Source organism: Echeneis naucrates, chromosome 18, assembly GCF_900963305.1.
Source record: "Echeneis naucrates chromosome 18, fEcheNa1.1, whole genome shotgun sequence".
NCBI classification, from domain to species: domain Eukaryota; kingdom Metazoa; phylum Chordata; class Actinopteri; order Carangiformes; family Echeneidae; genus Echeneis; species Echeneis naucrates.
This window is the reverse complement of record NC_042528.1, coordinates 5,892,234-5,912,222: the sequence shown is the minus strand read 5'-3', so window position 1 is coordinate 5,912,222 and position 19,989 is coordinate 5,892,234. Positions and strand designations below refer to the sequence as shown.

The 19,989-nt window shown below is 47.5% G+C and overlaps 3 protein-coding genes across 3 annotated transcripts; all 3 read left to right on the top strand.

Moving 5' to 3' along the window:
- Positions 1-1,048: 1,048 nt before the first annotated feature.
- Positions 1,049-3,990, top strand: LOC115058744 (mucin-2-like; the record flags this gene model as incomplete). The annotated part of the gene is made up of 5 exons (XM_029526228.1): positions 1,049-1,139; positions 1,459-1,514; positions 1,809-3,397; positions 3,560-3,624; positions 3,714-3,990. Coding segments are annotated over exons 2-5 (1,974 nt in total), but the record flags the coding sequence as incomplete, so codon positions are not given.
- A 588-nt stretch (positions 3,991-4,578) lies between these two features.
- LOC115059286 (integumentary mucin C.1-like) lies at positions 4,579-12,992 on the top strand (the record flags this gene model as incomplete). Its single annotated transcript, XM_029526945.1, has 12 exons — positions 4,579-4,854; positions 5,017-5,081; positions 5,171-5,459; positions 5,817-6,506; positions 6,670-6,734; positions 6,822-7,110; positions 8,652-8,716; positions 8,804-8,993; positions 10,819-10,883; positions 10,973-11,017; positions 11,641-11,834; positions 12,967-12,992. Coding segments are annotated over 12 exons (2,259 nt in total), but the record flags the coding sequence as incomplete, so codon positions are not given.
- Positions 12,989-18,233, top strand: LOC115059285 (salivary glue protein Sgs-3-like). The gene is made up of 6 exons (XM_029526944.1): positions 12,989-13,088; positions 13,455-14,071; positions 15,983-16,047; positions 16,135-16,256; positions 18,062-18,126; positions 18,216-18,233. Exons 1-6 carry the CDS (start codon positions 12,989-12,991, stop codon positions 18,231-18,233), a joined length of 987 nt encoding a protein of 328 aa, XP_029382804.1.
- The last annotated feature ends 1,756 nt before the right edge of the window (positions 18,234-19,989 follow it).

The following is a 19,989-nucleotide window of genomic DNA, read 5'->3' as shown; positions in this document are numbered from 1 at the left end:
GGCCTTAAGGGTTGATGACACATGTCAAACAGGGTAATCAAGTGATGAGTGGGTGCAAGTTCAGGACCTCCTCACTTAGTGAGAGATGGGTTGGAGGTGTGTCATCCTTCCAGTGCAACAGCCACAATCCTGTTTGGTTATAAACAGGCACACACATACTCAGGTGAAAGATGAAACTGGAAAAAAGAGGAGACACTCAGGCTGAGATCACAACGCGAGCATGTCAGTTAATCATGTTAAGAATTCATTTAAAAAGTTTAAGTATTTGTCATTCACAAATACAATGGATATCCTGTATTATTAATATCACAGTGCACATTGTCATATCATAAAAGCCCCACTTTCACCATTTAAAACTGTCATTGTCCTCACTGAAACAATGCAAAGAAAAAGAAATTTTCCTGCTATGATGAGAGTGAAGGAGGGTAAAATGTAAACATATGAGACGTTATTCAGATTCTATTGTTACATAGTTTTAGATAACATGAGCTTGCATCAGGACACCACTTACAGCAACTCAAAATGTCTTATTTTTAGCTTGTGCAAATCAATTTGTGACAAAAATATTGAAGGCTATACCTTCAAATAAAATGTGTTAATATCGACTATATAGTTGTATATATGGGAGATGATCCTCTACTACACACTGGAGACATTATGATGATGAATGATAGCAAACAAATGCCACAGTATTGGAGAATAGACCTTCACTTCACAATTAAATATTTCTTCAATAATAGATCACAATCTGTAACTTGATCTAAATTTTGACGTGTAGTTGACACTTCCCTTTACTCAAACTTTAGACTTCATATATGTGGTTGTTACTTGTCAGGCTAGTTGACCTTTCTTCAACATTCCCATGGAATACCAAACTATAATATCTCGTTTTGTTTGTTTGAATATTCAAAAGAAGGGAGTATACCATAGTTTTCTGCCAAGACGCCAGATGCCACAACATCTTAAAAAAATAAGTGAACAATGAGTCACGTCATTTGCTTCTGTCTGTCACCAATATATAAATGGCCTTCATATAAGAAATATCACAGAAGGAGGACACATACGTGGATTTGACGGAGTATAAAAACTTTTTTCTTCAACGAGGAGACAAAAACGGATTTTCATCTTTCGTTTTTTTGGTAAGTCTAATAATCCTCTTCTTTAATGTACAGTGTGCAGGATTTTCAACATACAGGAGTGCTTCGTTGTTTTTTGAGGTAGCTATTAGAGTTCGAGTAATTGAAAGTGTGTAAAGTTATTGGTTTAAATCCTCATAAACAATTCAAAGGTTTGGGAAAATATTTGTTATATAATTGCACAAATTAGCTTTTTGTTTAAAGTGATAAATTGTCATTATCGTCATCAACCTCTGCTGTGATGTGTGATGATGGTTCTTAAGGGCTCTCTTTCGCACTCACCCTTTTTGAGATGCTTTTGTTGTTTTGTTCCATCTTATAGATTCATTGACACCATGGCTTCCAGGTGGAGCGTATCAGCTTTTCTGATTCTAATAGGTAGGTGATGTACATTGATATTCAATCAATTAAGGTATGATATTATATCACAGTTATATCATGATTGTCTGTCAAGCATGAGCAAATGGCTTACTGAAAAAAAGTGATGTGGTAAAATACTTCATTTGATATGATCATTTCTTAAAGACTCTTTTGTGGAGCACTTTAATTAACTTGGGATGTTTTTAGAAGAGCTGAAAAAAGGATGACTTTGATTTTCACCTGTAGAAAAAATTTAATTATTTGCAATAAAATTGAGAAAATTAATTGTAAATAAATCATTGTTGTGAATAGCTACTATGGGGTTTGCGACCACACAAACATCAACAACAACTGCCCAAACAACAACAACAGTAACCAATACAACAACAAGAGCAACCCCGACAACAACAACTGTCCCAACAACAACAGCAGCAGCTGCGACAACTACCCTGACAACAACTGCCCTAACAACAACAACAGCAACAGCAGACACTACAACAATTGCCCCAACAACAACAACAGCAGTCACGACAACAACTACCCCAACAACAACAACTACCCCGACAACAACTGCCCTAACAACAACAATAGCAGCAGCAGACACTACAACAATTGCCCCAACAACAACAACAGCAGCCACAACAACTACCCTGACAACAACTACCCCGGCAACAACTGCCCTAACAACAGCAACAGCAGACACTACAACAACTGTCCCAACAACAACAACAGCAGCAGCCACTACAACAATTGCCCCAACAACAACAACAACAACAGCAGTCACGACAACAACTACCCCAACAACAACAACTACCCCGACAACAACTGCCCTAACAACAACAATAGCAGCAGCAGACACTACAACAATTGCCCCAACAACAACAACAGCAGCCACGACAACAACTACCCCAACAACAACAACTAACCCGACAACAACTGCCCTAACAACAACAATAGCAGCAGCAGCCACTACAACAATTACCCCAACAACAACAACAGCAGCCACGACAACAACTACCCCAACAACAACAACTACCCCGACAACAACTGCCCCAACAACAACAATAGCAGCAGCAGACACTACAACAACTGTCCCAACAACAACAACAGCAGCAGCCACAACAACAACTACCCCAACAACAACAGCAGCCACGACAACTACCCCAACAACAACAGCAGCCACTACAACAACTGCCCCGACAACAACTGACCAAACAACAACAATAGCAGCAGCAGACACTACAACAACTGTCCCAACAACAATTACAACAACAGCAGCCACTCCAACAACTACCCCGACAACAACTGCCCTAACAACAACAATAGCAGCAGCAGACACTACAACAATTGTCCCAACAACAACAACAACAACAGCAGCAACCAATACAACAATTGCCCCAAAAACAACAGCAGCCACGACAACAACTACCCCAACAACAACATCTACCCCGACAACAACTGCCCTAACAACAACAATAGCAGCAGCAGACACTACAACAACTGTCGCAACAACAACAACAACAACAGCAGCCACGACAACAACTACCCCGACAACAACTGCCCCAACAACAACAATAGCAGCAGTCGCCACTACCACTACTGCCCCGACAACAACAGCAGCAGCCACGACAACAACTGCCCCAACCACAACAGTCCCCACTACAACAACAACAGCAGTCACTACAACAACTGCCCCAACAACAACAACAGCAGCCACTACAACAACTGCCCCAACAACAACAACAGCAGTCACTACAACAACTGCCTCAACAACAACAACAACTGTAGCACTCACTGTCAGGATGGTGACTTTCAGGTCTGTTGGAGAAACATTTACAAGTGACTTGCTGAATTCATCATCTGCTGCCTTTAGAAACAGATCCTCCATTATTAAGGACAAGGTAAGTCTCAGCATCACAATCAAAGCTGGGGGTATCCCTTACTGTATCAGATTTTATCAGTCAGACTGTGGACAATCAGGATAGTTTCATTTTAGACAAATATCATATAATATGGATAAGCATTAAAAAAATAACCCTTTGATTTGTTTTCACTTTCTTCAGCTTCAACCTCATTACAAAAGTCAGTTCCCGTCTTCCTTCAGAGCCTTGGAGGTGGTGGGATTCAGGTAATTTGTTCATACATGACACACAGTGTAACAATTTTAGTGGTTTAAGTGTGACAGTTCCTTCAGTGTGTGTTTCTCTCTTTCCACAGAAATGGATCGATCATTAATGAAATGACACTCAGTTTTGACAACACATCAGTTCCCAACAACACTCAGATTTCTGATGTGTTGATCAATGCCAATGATTCTGTCACTGGCTTCAACGTCGATGTCAACTCCGTAACAGTTACAACTGCGCAGACCACCACAACTGCCTCAACAACAACAGCAGCCACTACAACAATTGTACCAACAACAACAGCAGCCACTACCACAAGTACCCCAACAACAACATCAGCCACTACAACAACTGCCTCAACAACAACAACAGCAGCCATGACAACAACAACAGTAGCCACGACCAAAACTGCCCCGACAACAACAGCAACCACGACCACAACTGCTCCAACAACAACAGCAGCCTCTACCACAACTGCCCCGACAACAACAATGGCAGCCACTACAACAACTGCCCCAACAACAACAACAGCCACTACCACAACTGCCCCAACAACAACAACAGCAGCCACTACCACAACTGCCCCAACAACAACAGCAACCACTACATCAACTGCCCCGACAACAACAGCAGCCACTACCACAACTTCCCGGACAACAACAACAGAAGCAACTACAACAACTGCCCCGACAACAACAATGGCAGCCACTACAACAACTGCCCCGACAACAACAGCAACCACTACGACAACTGCTCCAACAACAACAACAACAACAGCAGCCACTACCACAACTGCCCCGACAACAACAACAGCCACTACCACAACTGCCCCGACAACAACAGCAACCACTACCACAACTGCTCCAACAACAACAACAACAGCAGCCGCTACCACAACTGCTCCGACAACAACTGCCCCACCAACAACAACGGCAGCCACTACAACAACTGCCCCGACAACAACAGCAACCACTACCACAACTGCTCCGACAACAACAGCCACTACCACAACTGCCCCGACAACAAGAGCCACGACAACAACTGCCCCAACAACAACAACAACATCAGCCACAACAACTGCCTCAACAACAACAGCGGCCACTACAGCGATAACTGTAGCACTCACTGTTAGGATGGTGACTTTCAGGTCTGTTGGAGAAACATTTACAAGTGACTTGCTGAATTCATCATCTGCTGCCTTTAGAAACAGATCCTCCATTATTAAGGACAAGGTAAGTCTCAGCGTCACAATCAAAGCTGGGGGTATCCCTTACTGTATCAGATTTTATCAGTCAGACTGTGGACAATCAGGATAGTTTCATTTTAGACAAATATCATATAATATGGATAAGCATTAAAAAAATAACCCTTTGATTTGTTTTCACTTTCTTCAGCTTCAACCTCATTACAAAAGTCAGTTCCCCTCTTCCTTCAGAGCCTTGGAGGTGGTGGGATTCAGGTAATTTGTTCATACATGACACACAGTGTAACAATTTTAGTGGTTTAAGTGTGACAGTTCCTTCAGTGTGTTTTTCTCTCTTTCCACAGAAGTGGATCGATCATTAATGAAATGACACTCAGTTTTGACAACACATCAGTTCCCAACAACACTCAGATTTCTGATGTGTTGATCAATGCCAATGATTCTGTCACTGGCTTGAACGTCGATGTCAACTCCGTAACAGTTACAACTGCGCAGACCACCACAACTGCCTCGACAACAACAGCAGCCACTACAACAACTGCCCCAACAACAACAACGGCAGCCACGACAACAACAACAGAAGCAACTACAACAACTGCCCCGACAACAAGAACGGTAGCCACTACAACAACTGTACCAACAACAACAGCAACCACTACCACAACTGCTCCAACAACAACAACAGCCACTACCACAACTGCCCCAACAACAACAACAGCAGCCACTACCACAACTGCCCCGACAACAACAGCAACCACTACCACAACTGCTCCGACAACAACAACAGCCACTATAACAACTGCCCCGACAACAACAGGAGCCATTACAACAACTGCTCCGACAACAACAACAGCAACAACAACTGCCCCGACAACAACAACGGCAGCCACTACAACAACTGGCCCGACAACAACAGCAGTCACTACTACAACTGCTCCAACAACAACAGCCACTACCACAACTGCCCCGACAACAACAGCAGCCACTACCACAACTGCCCGGACAACAACAACAACAACAGCAACTACAACAACTGCCCCAACAACAACAACAGCAGCCACTACAACAACAACAGAAGCAACTACAACAACTGCCCCGACAACAACAATGGCAGCCACTACAACAACTGCCCCGACAACAACAGCAACCACTACCACAACTGCTCCAACAACAACAACAACAACAGCAGCCACTACCACAACTGCCCCGACAACAACAACAGCCACTACCACAACTGCCCCGACAACAACAGCAACCACTACCACAACTGCTCCAACAACAACTGCCCCGACCACAACAACAGTAGCCACTACCACAACTGCCCCGACAACAACAGCAACAGCCACTTCCCCAACAACAACAGCATCCACAACAACTACCCCAACAACAACAACATCAGCAACAACAACTGCTCCAACAACAACTGCCCCAACAATAACAACTGCCCCAACAACAACATCAGCCACAACAACAACATCATCCACTACAACTACTTTCCCCACAACAACAACAGTAGCCACGACAACAACTGCCTCAACAACAACAGCCACTACAGCGACAACTGTAGCACTCACTGTCAGGGTGGTGACTTTCAGGTCTGTTGGAGAAACATTTACAAGTGACTTGCTGAATTCATCATCTGCTGCCTTTAGAAACCGATCCTCCATTATTAAGGACAAGGTAAGTCTCAGCGTCACAATCAAAGCTGGGGGTATCCCTTACTGTATCAGATTTTATCAGTCAGACTGTGGACAATCAGGATAGTTTCATTTTAGACAAATATCATATAATATGGATAAGCATTAAAAAAAATAACCCTTTGATTTGTTTTCACTTTCTTCAGCTTCAACCTCATTACAAAAGTCAGTTCCCGTCTTCCTTCAGAGCCTTGGAGGTGGTGGGATTCAGGTAATTTGTTCATACGTGACACACAGTGTAACAATTTTAGTGGTTTAAGTGTGACAGTTCCTTCAGTGTGTGTTTCTCTTTCCACAGAAATGGATCGATCATTAATGAAATGACACTCAGTTTTGACAACACATCAGTTCCCAACAACACTCAGATTTCTGATGTGTTGATCAATGCCAATGATTCTGTCACTGGCTTGAACGTCGATGTCAACTCCGTAACAGTTACAACTGCGCAGACCACCACAACTGCCTCGACAACAACAGCAGCCACTACAACAACTGCCCCAACAACAACAACGGCAGCCACGACAACAACAACAGAAGCAACTACAACAACTGCCCCGACAACAAGAACGGTAGCCACTACAACAACTGTACCAACAACAACAGCAACCACTACCACAACTGCTCCAACAACAACAACAGCCACTACCACAACTGCCCCAACAACAACAACAGCAGCCACTACCACAACTGCCCCGACAACAGCAGCAACCACTACCACAACTGCTCCGACAACAACAACAGCCACTATAACAACTGCCCCGACAACAACAGGAGCCATTACAACAACTGCTCCGACAACAACAACAGCAACAACAACTGCCCCGACAACAACAACGGCAGCCACTACAACAACTGGCCCGACAACAACAGCAGTCACTACTACAACTGCTCCAACAACAACAGCCACTACCACAACTGCCCCGACAACAACAGCAGCCACTACCACAACTGCCCGGACAACAACAACAACAACAGCAACTACAACAACTGCCCCAACAACAACAACAGCAGCCACTACAACAACAACAGAAGCAACTACAACAACTGCCCCGACAACAACAATGGCAGCCACTACAACAACTGCCCCGACAACAACAGCAACCACTACCACAACTGCTCCAACAACAACAACAACAACAGCAGCCACTACCACAACTGCCCCGACAACAACAGCAACCACTACCACAACTGCTCCAACAACAACTGCCCCGACCACAACAACAGTAGCCACTACCACAACTGCCCCGACAACAACAGCAACAGCCACTTCCCCAACAACAACAGCATCCACAACAACTACCCCAACAACAACAACATCAGCAACAACAACTGTACCAACAACAACAGCAGCCACTACCACAAGTACCCCAACAACAACATCAGCCACTACAACAACTGCCCCAACAACAACAACAGCAGCCACTACAACAACTGTCCCGACAACAACAACAGCAATTACAACAACTACCCCAACAACTACAACAGTAGCCACAACAACAACTGCGCCAACAACTGCCCTCACAACAACAACAGCAGCAGCAGACACTACAACAACTGTCCCAACAACGACAACAGCCACTACAACAACTGCCCTCACAACAACAACAGCAGCAGTAGACACTACAACAACTGTCCCAACACCAACACCAGGAGCCACCACAACAACTGCCCTAACAACAACAGCAGCCACTACCACAACTGCCCCGACAACAACAGCAGCCGCCACAACAACAGCTGTGCCTACAACAACAGCCATTACAACTACAGCCCTAACAACAACAACAGCAGCAGTAGACACTACAACAACTGTTGCAACAACAACAACAACTGTAGCACTCACTGTCAGGATGGTGACTTTCAGGTCTGTCCGAGACACATTTACAAGTGACTTGCTGAATTCATCATCTGCTGCCTTTAGAAACCGATCCTCCATTATTAAGGACGAGGTAAGTCTCAGCGTCACAATCAAAGCTGGGGGTATCCCTTACTGTATCAGATTTTATCAGTCAGACTGTCCCGACAACTGTCAGACTGTGGACAATCAGGATAGTTTCATTTTAGACAAATATCATATAATATGGATAAGTATTAAGAAAATAACCCTTTGATTTGTTTTTCCTTTCTGCAGCTTGAACCTCTTTACAAAAGTCAGTTCCCGTCTTCCTTCAGAGCCTTGGAGGTGGTGGGATTCAGGTAATTTGTTCATACATAACACACAGTGTAACAATTTTAGTGGTTTAAGTGTGACAGTTCCTTCAGTGTGTGTTTCTCTTTCCACAGAAATGGATCGGTCATTAATGAAATGACGCTCAGTTTTGACAACACGTCAGTTCCCAACGACACTCAGATTTCTGATGTGTTAATCAATGCCAATGATTCTGTCACTGGCTTCGACATCGAAGGCAACTCCATCACCGTTGATGGCACAGCTATAACTGTCACCACCACAACTGCACCGACAACAACAACAGCAACAACAACTGCCCCCACCACGACAACAGCAGCCACTACCACAACTGCCCCGACAACAACAGCAGCACTACCACAACTGCCCGACAACAGCAGCAACTACAACAACTGCCCCGACCACAACAACTGCAGCAACGACAACAACTGCCCCGACCACAACAACGGCAGCCACTACAACTACGGCACCAACAACAACAGAAGCCACTACAACAACTGCCCAGACAACAACAGCAGCCACGACAACAACTGCCCCAACAACAACAACAGCAACCACTACAACTGCCCCGACAACAACAACAGCAGCCACTACCACAACTGCCCAGACAACAACAGCAGCCACGACAACAACTGCCCCAACAACAACAACAGCAACCACTACAACTGCCCCGACAACAACAACAGCAGCCACTACCACAACTGCCCCGACAACAACAGCAGCAGCCACGACAACAACTGCCCCAACAACAACAACAGCAGCCACTACCACAACTGCCCCAACCACAACAGTCGCCACTACCACAACTGCCCCGACAACAACAGCAGCAACCACAACAACAACTGCCCCAACTACAACAGTCGCCACTACAACAACAACTGCCCCGACCACAACAACAGCAGCCACAACAACTACTGCTCCGATGACAACAACGGTATCCACTACCACAACTGCCCTGACAACAACAGCAGCAGCCACGACAACAACTGCCCCGACCACAACAACGGCAGCCACTACAACTACGGCACCAACAACAACAGCAGCCACTACAACTACTGCTCCGATGACAACAACAGTATCCACTACCACAACTGCCCCGACCACAACAACGGCAGTCACTACAACAACGGCAGCCACTACAACTACTGCTCCGATGACAACAACAGTATCCACTACCACAACTGCCCCGACCACAACAACGGCAGTCACTACAACAACTGCCCCGACCACAACAACGGCAGCCACTACAACTACGGCACCAACAACAACAGAAGCCACTACAACAACTGCCCCAACAACAACAACAGCAACCACTACAACTGCCCCGACAACAACAGCAGCAGCCACGACAACAACTGCCCCGACCACAACAGTCGCCACGACCACAAATGCCCCGACAACAACAGCAGCAGCCACAACAACGTCAGCCACTACAACTACGGCACCAACAACAACAGCAGCCACTACAACAACTGCCCCGACCACAACAACGGCAGCCACTACCACAACTGCCCCAACAACAACAACAGCAATTACAACAACTACCCCAACAACTACAACAGTAGCCACAACAACAACTGCGCCAACAACTGCCCTCACAACAACAACAGCAGCAGTAGACACTACAACAACTGTCACAACACCAACACCAGGAGCCACCACAACAACTGCCCTAACAACAACAGCAGCCACTACCACAACTGCCCCGACAACAACAGCAGCCGCCACAACAACAGCTGTGCCTACAACAACAACCATTACAACTACAGCCCTAACAACAACAACAGCAGCAGTAGACACTACAACAACTGTTGCAACAACAACAACAACTGTAGCACTCACTGTCAGGATGGTGACTTTCAGGTCTGTCCGAGACACATTTACAAGTGACTTGCTGAATTCATCATCTGCTGCCTTTAGAAACCGATCCTCCATTATTAAGGACGAGGTAAGTCTCAGCATCACAATCAAAGCTGGGGGTATCCCTTACTGTATCAGATTTTATCAGTCAGACTGTGGACAATCAGGATTGTTTCATTTTAGACAAATATCATATAATATGGATAAGTATTAAGAAAAAAACCCTTTGATTTGTTTTTCCTTTCTGCAGCTTGAACCTCTTTACAAAAGTCAGTTCCCGTCTTCCTTCAGAGCCTTGGAGGTGGTGGGATTCAGGTAATTTGTTCATACATAACACACAGTGTAACAATTTTAGTGGTTTAAGTGTGACAGTTCCTTCAGTGTGTTTTTCTCTCTTTCCACAGAAATGGATCGGTCATTAATGAAATGACGCTCAGTTTTGACAACACGTCAGTTCCCAACGACACTCAGATTTCTGATGTGTTAATCAATGCCAATGATTCTGTCACTGGCTTCGACATCGAAGGCAACTCCATCACCGTTGATGGCACAGCTATAACTGTCACCACCACAACTGCACCGACAACAACAACAGCAACAACAACTGCCCCCACCACGACAGCAGCAGCCACTACCACAACTGCCCGGACAACAACAACAGCAGCCACTACCACAACTGCCCCGACAACAACAGCAGCAGCAACTACAACAACTGCACCGACCACAACAACGGCAGCCACTACAACAACTGCCCCGACCACAACAACTGCAGCCACTACCACAACTGCCCCGACAACAACAGCAGCAGCCACGACAACAACTGCCCCAACAACAACAACAGCAGCCACTACAACAACTGCCCCAACAACAACAACTGCCCCAACCACAACAGTCGCCACTACCACAACTGCCCCGACAACAACAGCAGCAACCACAACAACAACTGCCCCAACTACAACAGTCGCCACTACAACAACAACTGCCCCGACCACAACAACAGCAGCCACAACAACTACTGCTCCGATGACAACAACGGTATCCACTACCACAACTGCCCTGACAACAACAGCAGCAGCCACGACAACAACTGCCCTGACCACAACAACGGCAGCCACTACAACTACGGCACCAACAACAACAGCAGCCACTACAACTACTGCTCCGATGACAACAACAGTATCCACTACCACAACTGCCCCGACCACAACAACGGCAGTCACTACAACAACGGCAGCCACTACAACTACTGGTCCGATGACAACAACAGTATCCACTACCACAACTGCCCCGACCACAACAACGGCAGTCACTACAACAACTGCCCCGACCACAACAACGGCAGCCACTACAACTACGGCACCAACAACAACAGAAGCCACTACAACAACTGCCCCAACAACAACAACAGCAACCACTACAACTGCCCCGACAACAACAGCAGCAGCCACGACAACAACTGCCCCAACCACAACAGTCGCCACTACAACAACTGCCCCAACCACAACAGTCGCCACGACCACAAATGCCCCGACAACAACAGCAGCAGCCACAACAACGTCAGCCACTACAACTACGGCACCAACAACAACAGCAGCCACTACAACAACTGCCCCGACCACAACAACGGCAGCCACTACCACAACTGCCCCAACAACAACAACAGCAATTACAACAACTACCCCAACAACTACAACAGTAGCCACAACAACAACTGCGCCAACAACTGCCCTCACAACAACAACAGCAGCAGTAGACACTACAACAACTGTCCCAACACCAACACCAGGAGCCACCACAACAACTGCCCTAACAACAACAGCAGCCACTACCACAACTGCCCCGACAACAACAGCAGCCGCCACAACAACAGCTGTGCCTACAACAACAACCATTACAACTACAGCCCTAACAACAACAACAGCAGCAGTAGACACTACAACAACTGTTGCAACAACAACAACAACTGTAGCACTCACTGTCAGGATGGTGACTTTCAGGTCTGTCCGAGACACATTTACAAGTGACTTGCTGAATTCATCATCTGCTGCCTTTAGAAACCGATCCTCCATTATTAAGGACGAGGTAAGTCTCAGCATCACAATCAAAGCTGGGGGTATCCCTTACTGTATCAGATTTTATCAGTCAGACTGTGGACAATCAGGATAGTTTCATTTTAGACAAATATCATATAATATGGATAAGTATTAAGAAAAAAACCCTTTGATTTGTTTTTCCTTTCTGCAGCTTGAACCTCTTTACAAAAGTCAGTTCCCGTCTTCCTTCAGAGCCTTGGAGGTGGTGGGATTCAGGTAATTTGTTCATACATAACACACAGTGTAACAATTTTAGTGGTTTAAGTGTGACAGTTCCTTCAGTGTGTTTTTCTCTCTTTCCACAGAAATGGATCGGTCATTAATGAAATGACGCTCAGTTTTGACAACACGTCAGTTCCCAACGACACTCAGATTTCTGATGTGTTAATCAATGCCAATGATTCTGTCACTGGCTTCGACATCGAAGGCAACTCCATCACCGTTGATGGCACAGCTATAACTGTCACCACCACAACTGCACCGACAACAACAACAGCAACAACAACTGCCCCCACCACGACAGCAGCAGCCACTACCACAACTGCCCGGACAACAACAACAGCAGCCACTACCACAACTGCCCCGACAACAACAGCAGCAGCAACTACAACAACTGCACCGACCACAACAACGGCAGCCACTACAACAACTGCCCCGACCACAACAACTGCAGCCACTACCACAACTGCCCCGACAACAACAGCAGCAGCCACGACAACAACTGCCCCAACAACAACAACAGCAGCCACTACAACAACTGCCCCAACAACAACAACTGCCCCAACCACAACAGACGCCACTACCACAACTGCCCCGACAACAACAGCAGCAACCACAACAACAACTGCCCCAACTACAACAGTCGCCACTACAACAACAACTGCCCCGACCACAACAACAGCAGCCACAACAACTACTGCTCCGATGACAACAACAGTATCCACTACCACAACTGCCCCGACCACAACAACGGCAGTCACTACAACAACTGCCCCGACCACAACAACGGCAGCCACTACAACTACGGCACCAACAACAACAGAAGCCACTACAACAACTGCCCCAACAACAACAACAGCAACCACTACAACTGCCCCGACAACAACAGCAGCAGCCACGACAACAACTGCCCCAACCACAACAGTCGCCACTACAACAACTGCCCCAACCACAACAGTCGCCACGACCACAAATGCCCCGACAACAACAGCAGCAGCCACAACAACGTCAGCCACTACAACTACGGCACCAACAACAACAGCAGCCACTACAACAACTGCCCCGACCACAACAACGGCAGCCACTACCACAACTGCCCCAACAACAACAACAGCAACCACAACAACTGCCCCAACAACAACAACGGCAGCCACTACAACAACTGCCCCAACAACAACAACAGCAGCCACGACAACTGCCCCGACAACAACAGCAGCCACTACCACAACTGCCCCAACAACAACAACAGCAACCACTACAACTGCCCCGACAACAACAACAGCAGCCACGACAACTGCCCCGACAACAACAGCAGCCACTACAACAACAACAACAGCAGCCACGACAACAACTGCCCCAACAACAACAACAGCAACCACTACAACAACTGCCCCGACAACAACAACAGCAGCCACTACCACAACTGCCCCAACAACAACAACAGCAGCCTCTACCACAACTGCCCCAACCACAACAGTCGCCACTACAACAACTGCCCCAACAACAACAACAGCAGCCACTACAACAACAACAGCAACCACTACCACAACTGCCCCGACAACAACAACAGCAACCACTACAACAACTGCCCCGACAACAACAACAGCAGCCACTACCACAACTGCCCCAACAACAACAACAGCAGCCACTACAACAACTGCCCCAACAACAACAACAGCAGCCACGACAACAACTGCCCCAACAACAACAACAGCAGACACTACAACAACTGCCCCAACAACAACAACAGCAGCCACGACAACAACTGCTCCGATGACAACAACAGTATCCACTACCACAACTGCCCCGACCACAACAACGGCAGTCACTACAACAACTGCCCCGACCACAACAACGGCAGCCACTACAACTACGGCACCAACAACAACAGAAGCCACTACAACAACTGCCCCAACAACAACAACAGCAACCACTACAACTGCCCCGACAACAACAGCAGCAGCCACGACAACAACTGCCCCAACCACAACAGTCGCCACTACAACAACTGCCCCAACCACAACAGTCGCCACGACCACAAATGCCCCGACAACAACAGCAGCAGCCACAACAACGTCAGCCACTACAACTACGGCACCAACAACAACAGCAGCCACTACAACAACTGCCCCGACCACAACAACGGCAGCCACTACCACAACTGCCCCAACAACAACAACAGCAACCACAACAACTGCCCCAACAACAACAACGGCAGCCACTACAACAACTGCCCCAACAACAACAACAGCAGCCACTACCACAACTGCCCCGACAACAACAGCAGCCACTACCACAACTGCCCCAACAACAACAACAGCAACCACTACAACTGCCCCGACAACAACAACAGCAGCCACGACAACTGCCCCGACAACAACAGCAGCCACTACAACAACAACAACAGCAGCCACGACAACAACTGCCCCAACGACAACAACAGCAACCACTACAACAACTGCCCCGACAACAACAACAGCAGCCACTACCACAACTGCCCCAACAACAACAACAGCAGCCTCTACCACAACTGCCCCAACCACAACAGTCGCCACTACAACAACTGCCCCAACAACAACAACAGCAGCCACTACAACAACAACAGCAACCACTACCACAACTGCCCCGACAACAACAACAGCAACCACTACAACAACTGCCCCAACAACAACAACAGCAGCCACTACAACAACTGCCCCAACAACAACAACAGCAGCCACGACAACAACTGCCCCAACAACAACAACAGCAGACACTACAACAACTGCCCCAACAACAACAACAGCAGCCACGACAACAACTGCCTCAACAACAACAACAACTGTAGCACTCACTGTCAGGATGGTGACTTTCAGGTCTCTCCAAAGCACATTTACAAGTGACTTGCTGGATTCATCATCTGCTGCCTTTAGAAACCGATCCTCCATTATTAAGGACGAGGTAAGTCTCAGCGTCACAATCAAAGTTGGGGGTATCCCTTACTGTATCAGATTTTATCAGTCACAGTGTGGACAATCAGGATAGTTTCATTTTAGACAAATATCATATAATATGGATAAGTATGAAAAAAATAACCCTTTGATTTGTTTTTCCTTTCTGCAGCTTCAACCTCGTTACCAACAAGCGTTCCCGTCTTCCTTCAGAGCCTTGGAGGTGGTGGCATTCAGGTAATTTGTTCATACATGACACACAGTGTAACAATTTTAGTGGTTTAAGTGTGACAGTTCCTTCAGTGTGTGTTTCTCTTTCCACAGAAATGGATCGATCATTAATGAAATGACGCTCAGTTTTGACAACACGTCAGTTCCCAACAACACTCAGATTTCTGATGTGTTAATCAATGCCACTGATTCTGTCTCTGGCTTCGACATCGAAGGCAACTCCATCACTGTTGATGGCACAGCTATAACTGTCACCACCACAACTGTCCCGACAACAACAACAGCAACAACAACTGCCCCCACCACGACAGCAGCAGCCACTACAACAACTGCCCCAACAACAACAACAGCAGCAACTACAACAACTGCCCCAACAACAACAACAGCAGCCACCACCACAACTGCCCCGACAACAACAACAGCAACCACTACAACAAATGCCCCGACCACAACAACTACTGCTCCGATGACAACAACAGGATCCACTACCACAACTGCCCGGACAACAACAACAGCAGCCACTACCACAACTGCCCCGACAACAACAGCAGCAGCAACTACAACAACTGCCCCGACCACAACAACAGCAGCAACGACAACAACTGCCCCGACCACAACAACGGCAGCCACTACAACTACGGCACCAACAACAACAGAAGCCACTACAACAACTGCCCCGACAACAACAGCAGCAGCCACTACAACAACTGCCCCAACAACAACAACTGCCCCAACCACAACAGTCGCCACTACAACAACAACTGCCCCGACCACAACAACAGCAGCCACAACAACTACTGCTCCGATAACAACAACAGGATCCACTACCACAACTGCCCCGACCACAACAACGGCAGCCACTACCACAACTGCCCCAACAACAACAACAGCAGCCACTACAACAACTGCCCCAACAACAACAACAGCAGCAACTACCACAACTGCCCCAACCACAACAGTCGCCACTACAACAACTGCCCCAACAACAACAACAGCAGCCACTACAACAACTGCCCCAACCACAACAGTCGCCACTACAACAACAACAGCAGCCACTACAACAACTGCCCCAACAACAACAGCAGCAGCCACTACAACAACTGCCCCAACAACAACAACCGCAGCCACTACAACAACTGCCCAAACAACAACAACAGCAGCCACGACAACAACTGCCCCGACCACAACAACGGCAGCCACTACCACAACTGCCCCAACAACAACAACAGCAACCACTACAACTGCCCCGACAACAACAACAGCAGCCACGACAACAACTGCCCCAACCACAACAGTCGCCACTACAACAACTGCCCCAACAACAACAGCAGCAGCCACTACCACAACTGCCCCGACAACAACAGCAGCAGCAACTACAACAACTGCCCCGACCACAACAACGGCAGCCACTACAACAACTGCCCCGACCACAACAACGGCAGCCACTACAACAACCGCCCCGACAACAACAGCAGCATCCACTACAACAACTGCCCCAACCACAACAGTCGCCACTACCACAACTGCCCCAACAACAACAACAGCAGCCACTACAACAACTGCCCCAACAACAACAGCAGCCACGACAACAACTGCCCCAACCACAACAACTGTCCCAACAACAACAACAGCAGCCACGACAACAACAGCCCCAACAACAACAACAGCAGCCACTACAACAACTGACCCAACAACAACAACAGCAGCCACTACAACAACTGCCTCAACAACAACAACAACTGTAGCACTCACTGTCAGGATGGTGACTTTCAGGTCTCTCCAAAGCACATTTACAAGTGACTTGCTGAATTCATCATCTGCTGCCTTTAGAAACAGATCCTCCATGATTAAGCAACAGGTAAGTCTCAGCGTCACAATCAAAGTTGGGGGTATCCCTTACTGTATCAGATTTTATCAGTCACAGTGTGGACAATCAGGATAGTTTCATTTTAGACAAATATCATATAATATGGATAAGTATGAAAAAAATAACCCTTTGATTTGTTTTTCCTTTCTGCAGCTTCAACCTCGTTACCAACAAGCGTTCCCGTCTTCCTTCAGAGCCTTGGAGGTGGTGGCATTCAGGTAATTTGTTCATACATAACTCACAGTGTAACAATTTTAGTGGTTTAAGTGTGACAGTTCCTTCAGTGTGTTTTTCTCTCTTTCCACAGAAATGGATCGGTCATTAATGAAATGACACTCAGTTTTGACAACACGTCAGTTCCCAACAACACTCAGATTTCTGATGTGTTAATCAATGCCACTGATTCTGTCTCTGGCTTCGACATCGAAGGCAACTCCATCACTGTTGATGGCACAGCTATAACTGTCACCACCACAACTGTCCCGACAACAACAACAGCAACAACAACTGCCCCCACCACGACAGCAGCAGCCACTACAACAACTGCCCCAACAACAACAACAGCAGCCACCACCACAACTGCCCCGACAACAACAACAGCAACCACTACAACAACTGCCCCGACCACAACAACAGCAGCCACAACAACTACTGCTCCGATGACAACAACAGGATCCACTACCACAACTGCCCGGACAACAACAACAGCAGCCACTACCACAACTGCCCCGACAACAACAGCAGCAGCAACTACAACAACTGCCCCGACCACAACAACAGCAGCAACGACAACAACTGCCCCGACCACAACAACGGCAGCCACTACAACTACGGCACCAACAACAACAGAAGCAACTACAACAACTGCCCCGACAACAACAGCAGCAGCCACTACAACAACTGCCCCAACAACAACAACTGCCCCAACCACAACAGTCGCCACTACAACAACAACTGCCCCGACCACAACAACAGCAGCCACAACAACTACTGCTCCGATGACAACAACAGGATCCACTACCACAACTCCCCCGACCACAACAACGGCAGCCACTACCACAACTGCCCCAACAACAACAACAGCAGCCACTACAACAACTGCCCCAACCACAACAGTCGCCACTACAACAACTGCCCCAACAACAACAACAGCAGCCACTACAACAACTGCCCCAACCACAACAGTCGCCACTACAACAACAACAGCAGCCACTACAACAACTGCCCCAACAACAACAACAGCAACCACTACCACAACTGCCCCGACAACAACAGCTGCAGCCACTACAACAACTGCCCCAACAACAACAACCGCAGCCACTACAACAACTGCCCAAACAACAACAACAGCAGCCACGACAACAACTGCCCCGACCACAACAACGGCAGCCACTACCACAACTGCCCCAACAACAACAACAGCAACCACTACAACTGCCCCGACAACAACAACAGCAGCCACGACAACTGCCGCGACAACAACAGCAGCCACTACAACAACCGCCCCGACAACAACAACGGCAGCCACTACAACAACTGCCCCAACAACAACAACAGCAACCACTACAACTGCCCCGACAACAACAGCAGCATCCACTACAACAACTGCCCCAACCACAACAGTCGCCACTACCACAACTGTCCCAACAACAACAACAACAGTAGCCACGACAACAACTGCCCCAACCACAACAACTGCCCCAACCACAACAACTGTCCCAACAACAACAACAGCAGCCACGACAACAACTGCCCCGACCACAACAACGGCAGCCACTACCACAACTGCCCCAACAACAACAACAGCAACCACTACAACTGCCCCGACAACAACAACAGCAGCCACGACAACTGCCGCGACAACAACAGCAGCCACTACAACAACCGCCCCGACAACAACAACGGCAGCCACTACAACAACTGCCCCAACAACAACAACAGCAACCACTACAACTGCCCCGACAACAACAGCAGCATCCACTACAACAACTGCCCCAACCACAACAGTCGCCACTACCACAACTGTCCCAACAACAACAACAACAGTAGCCACGACAACAACTGCCCCAACCACAACAACT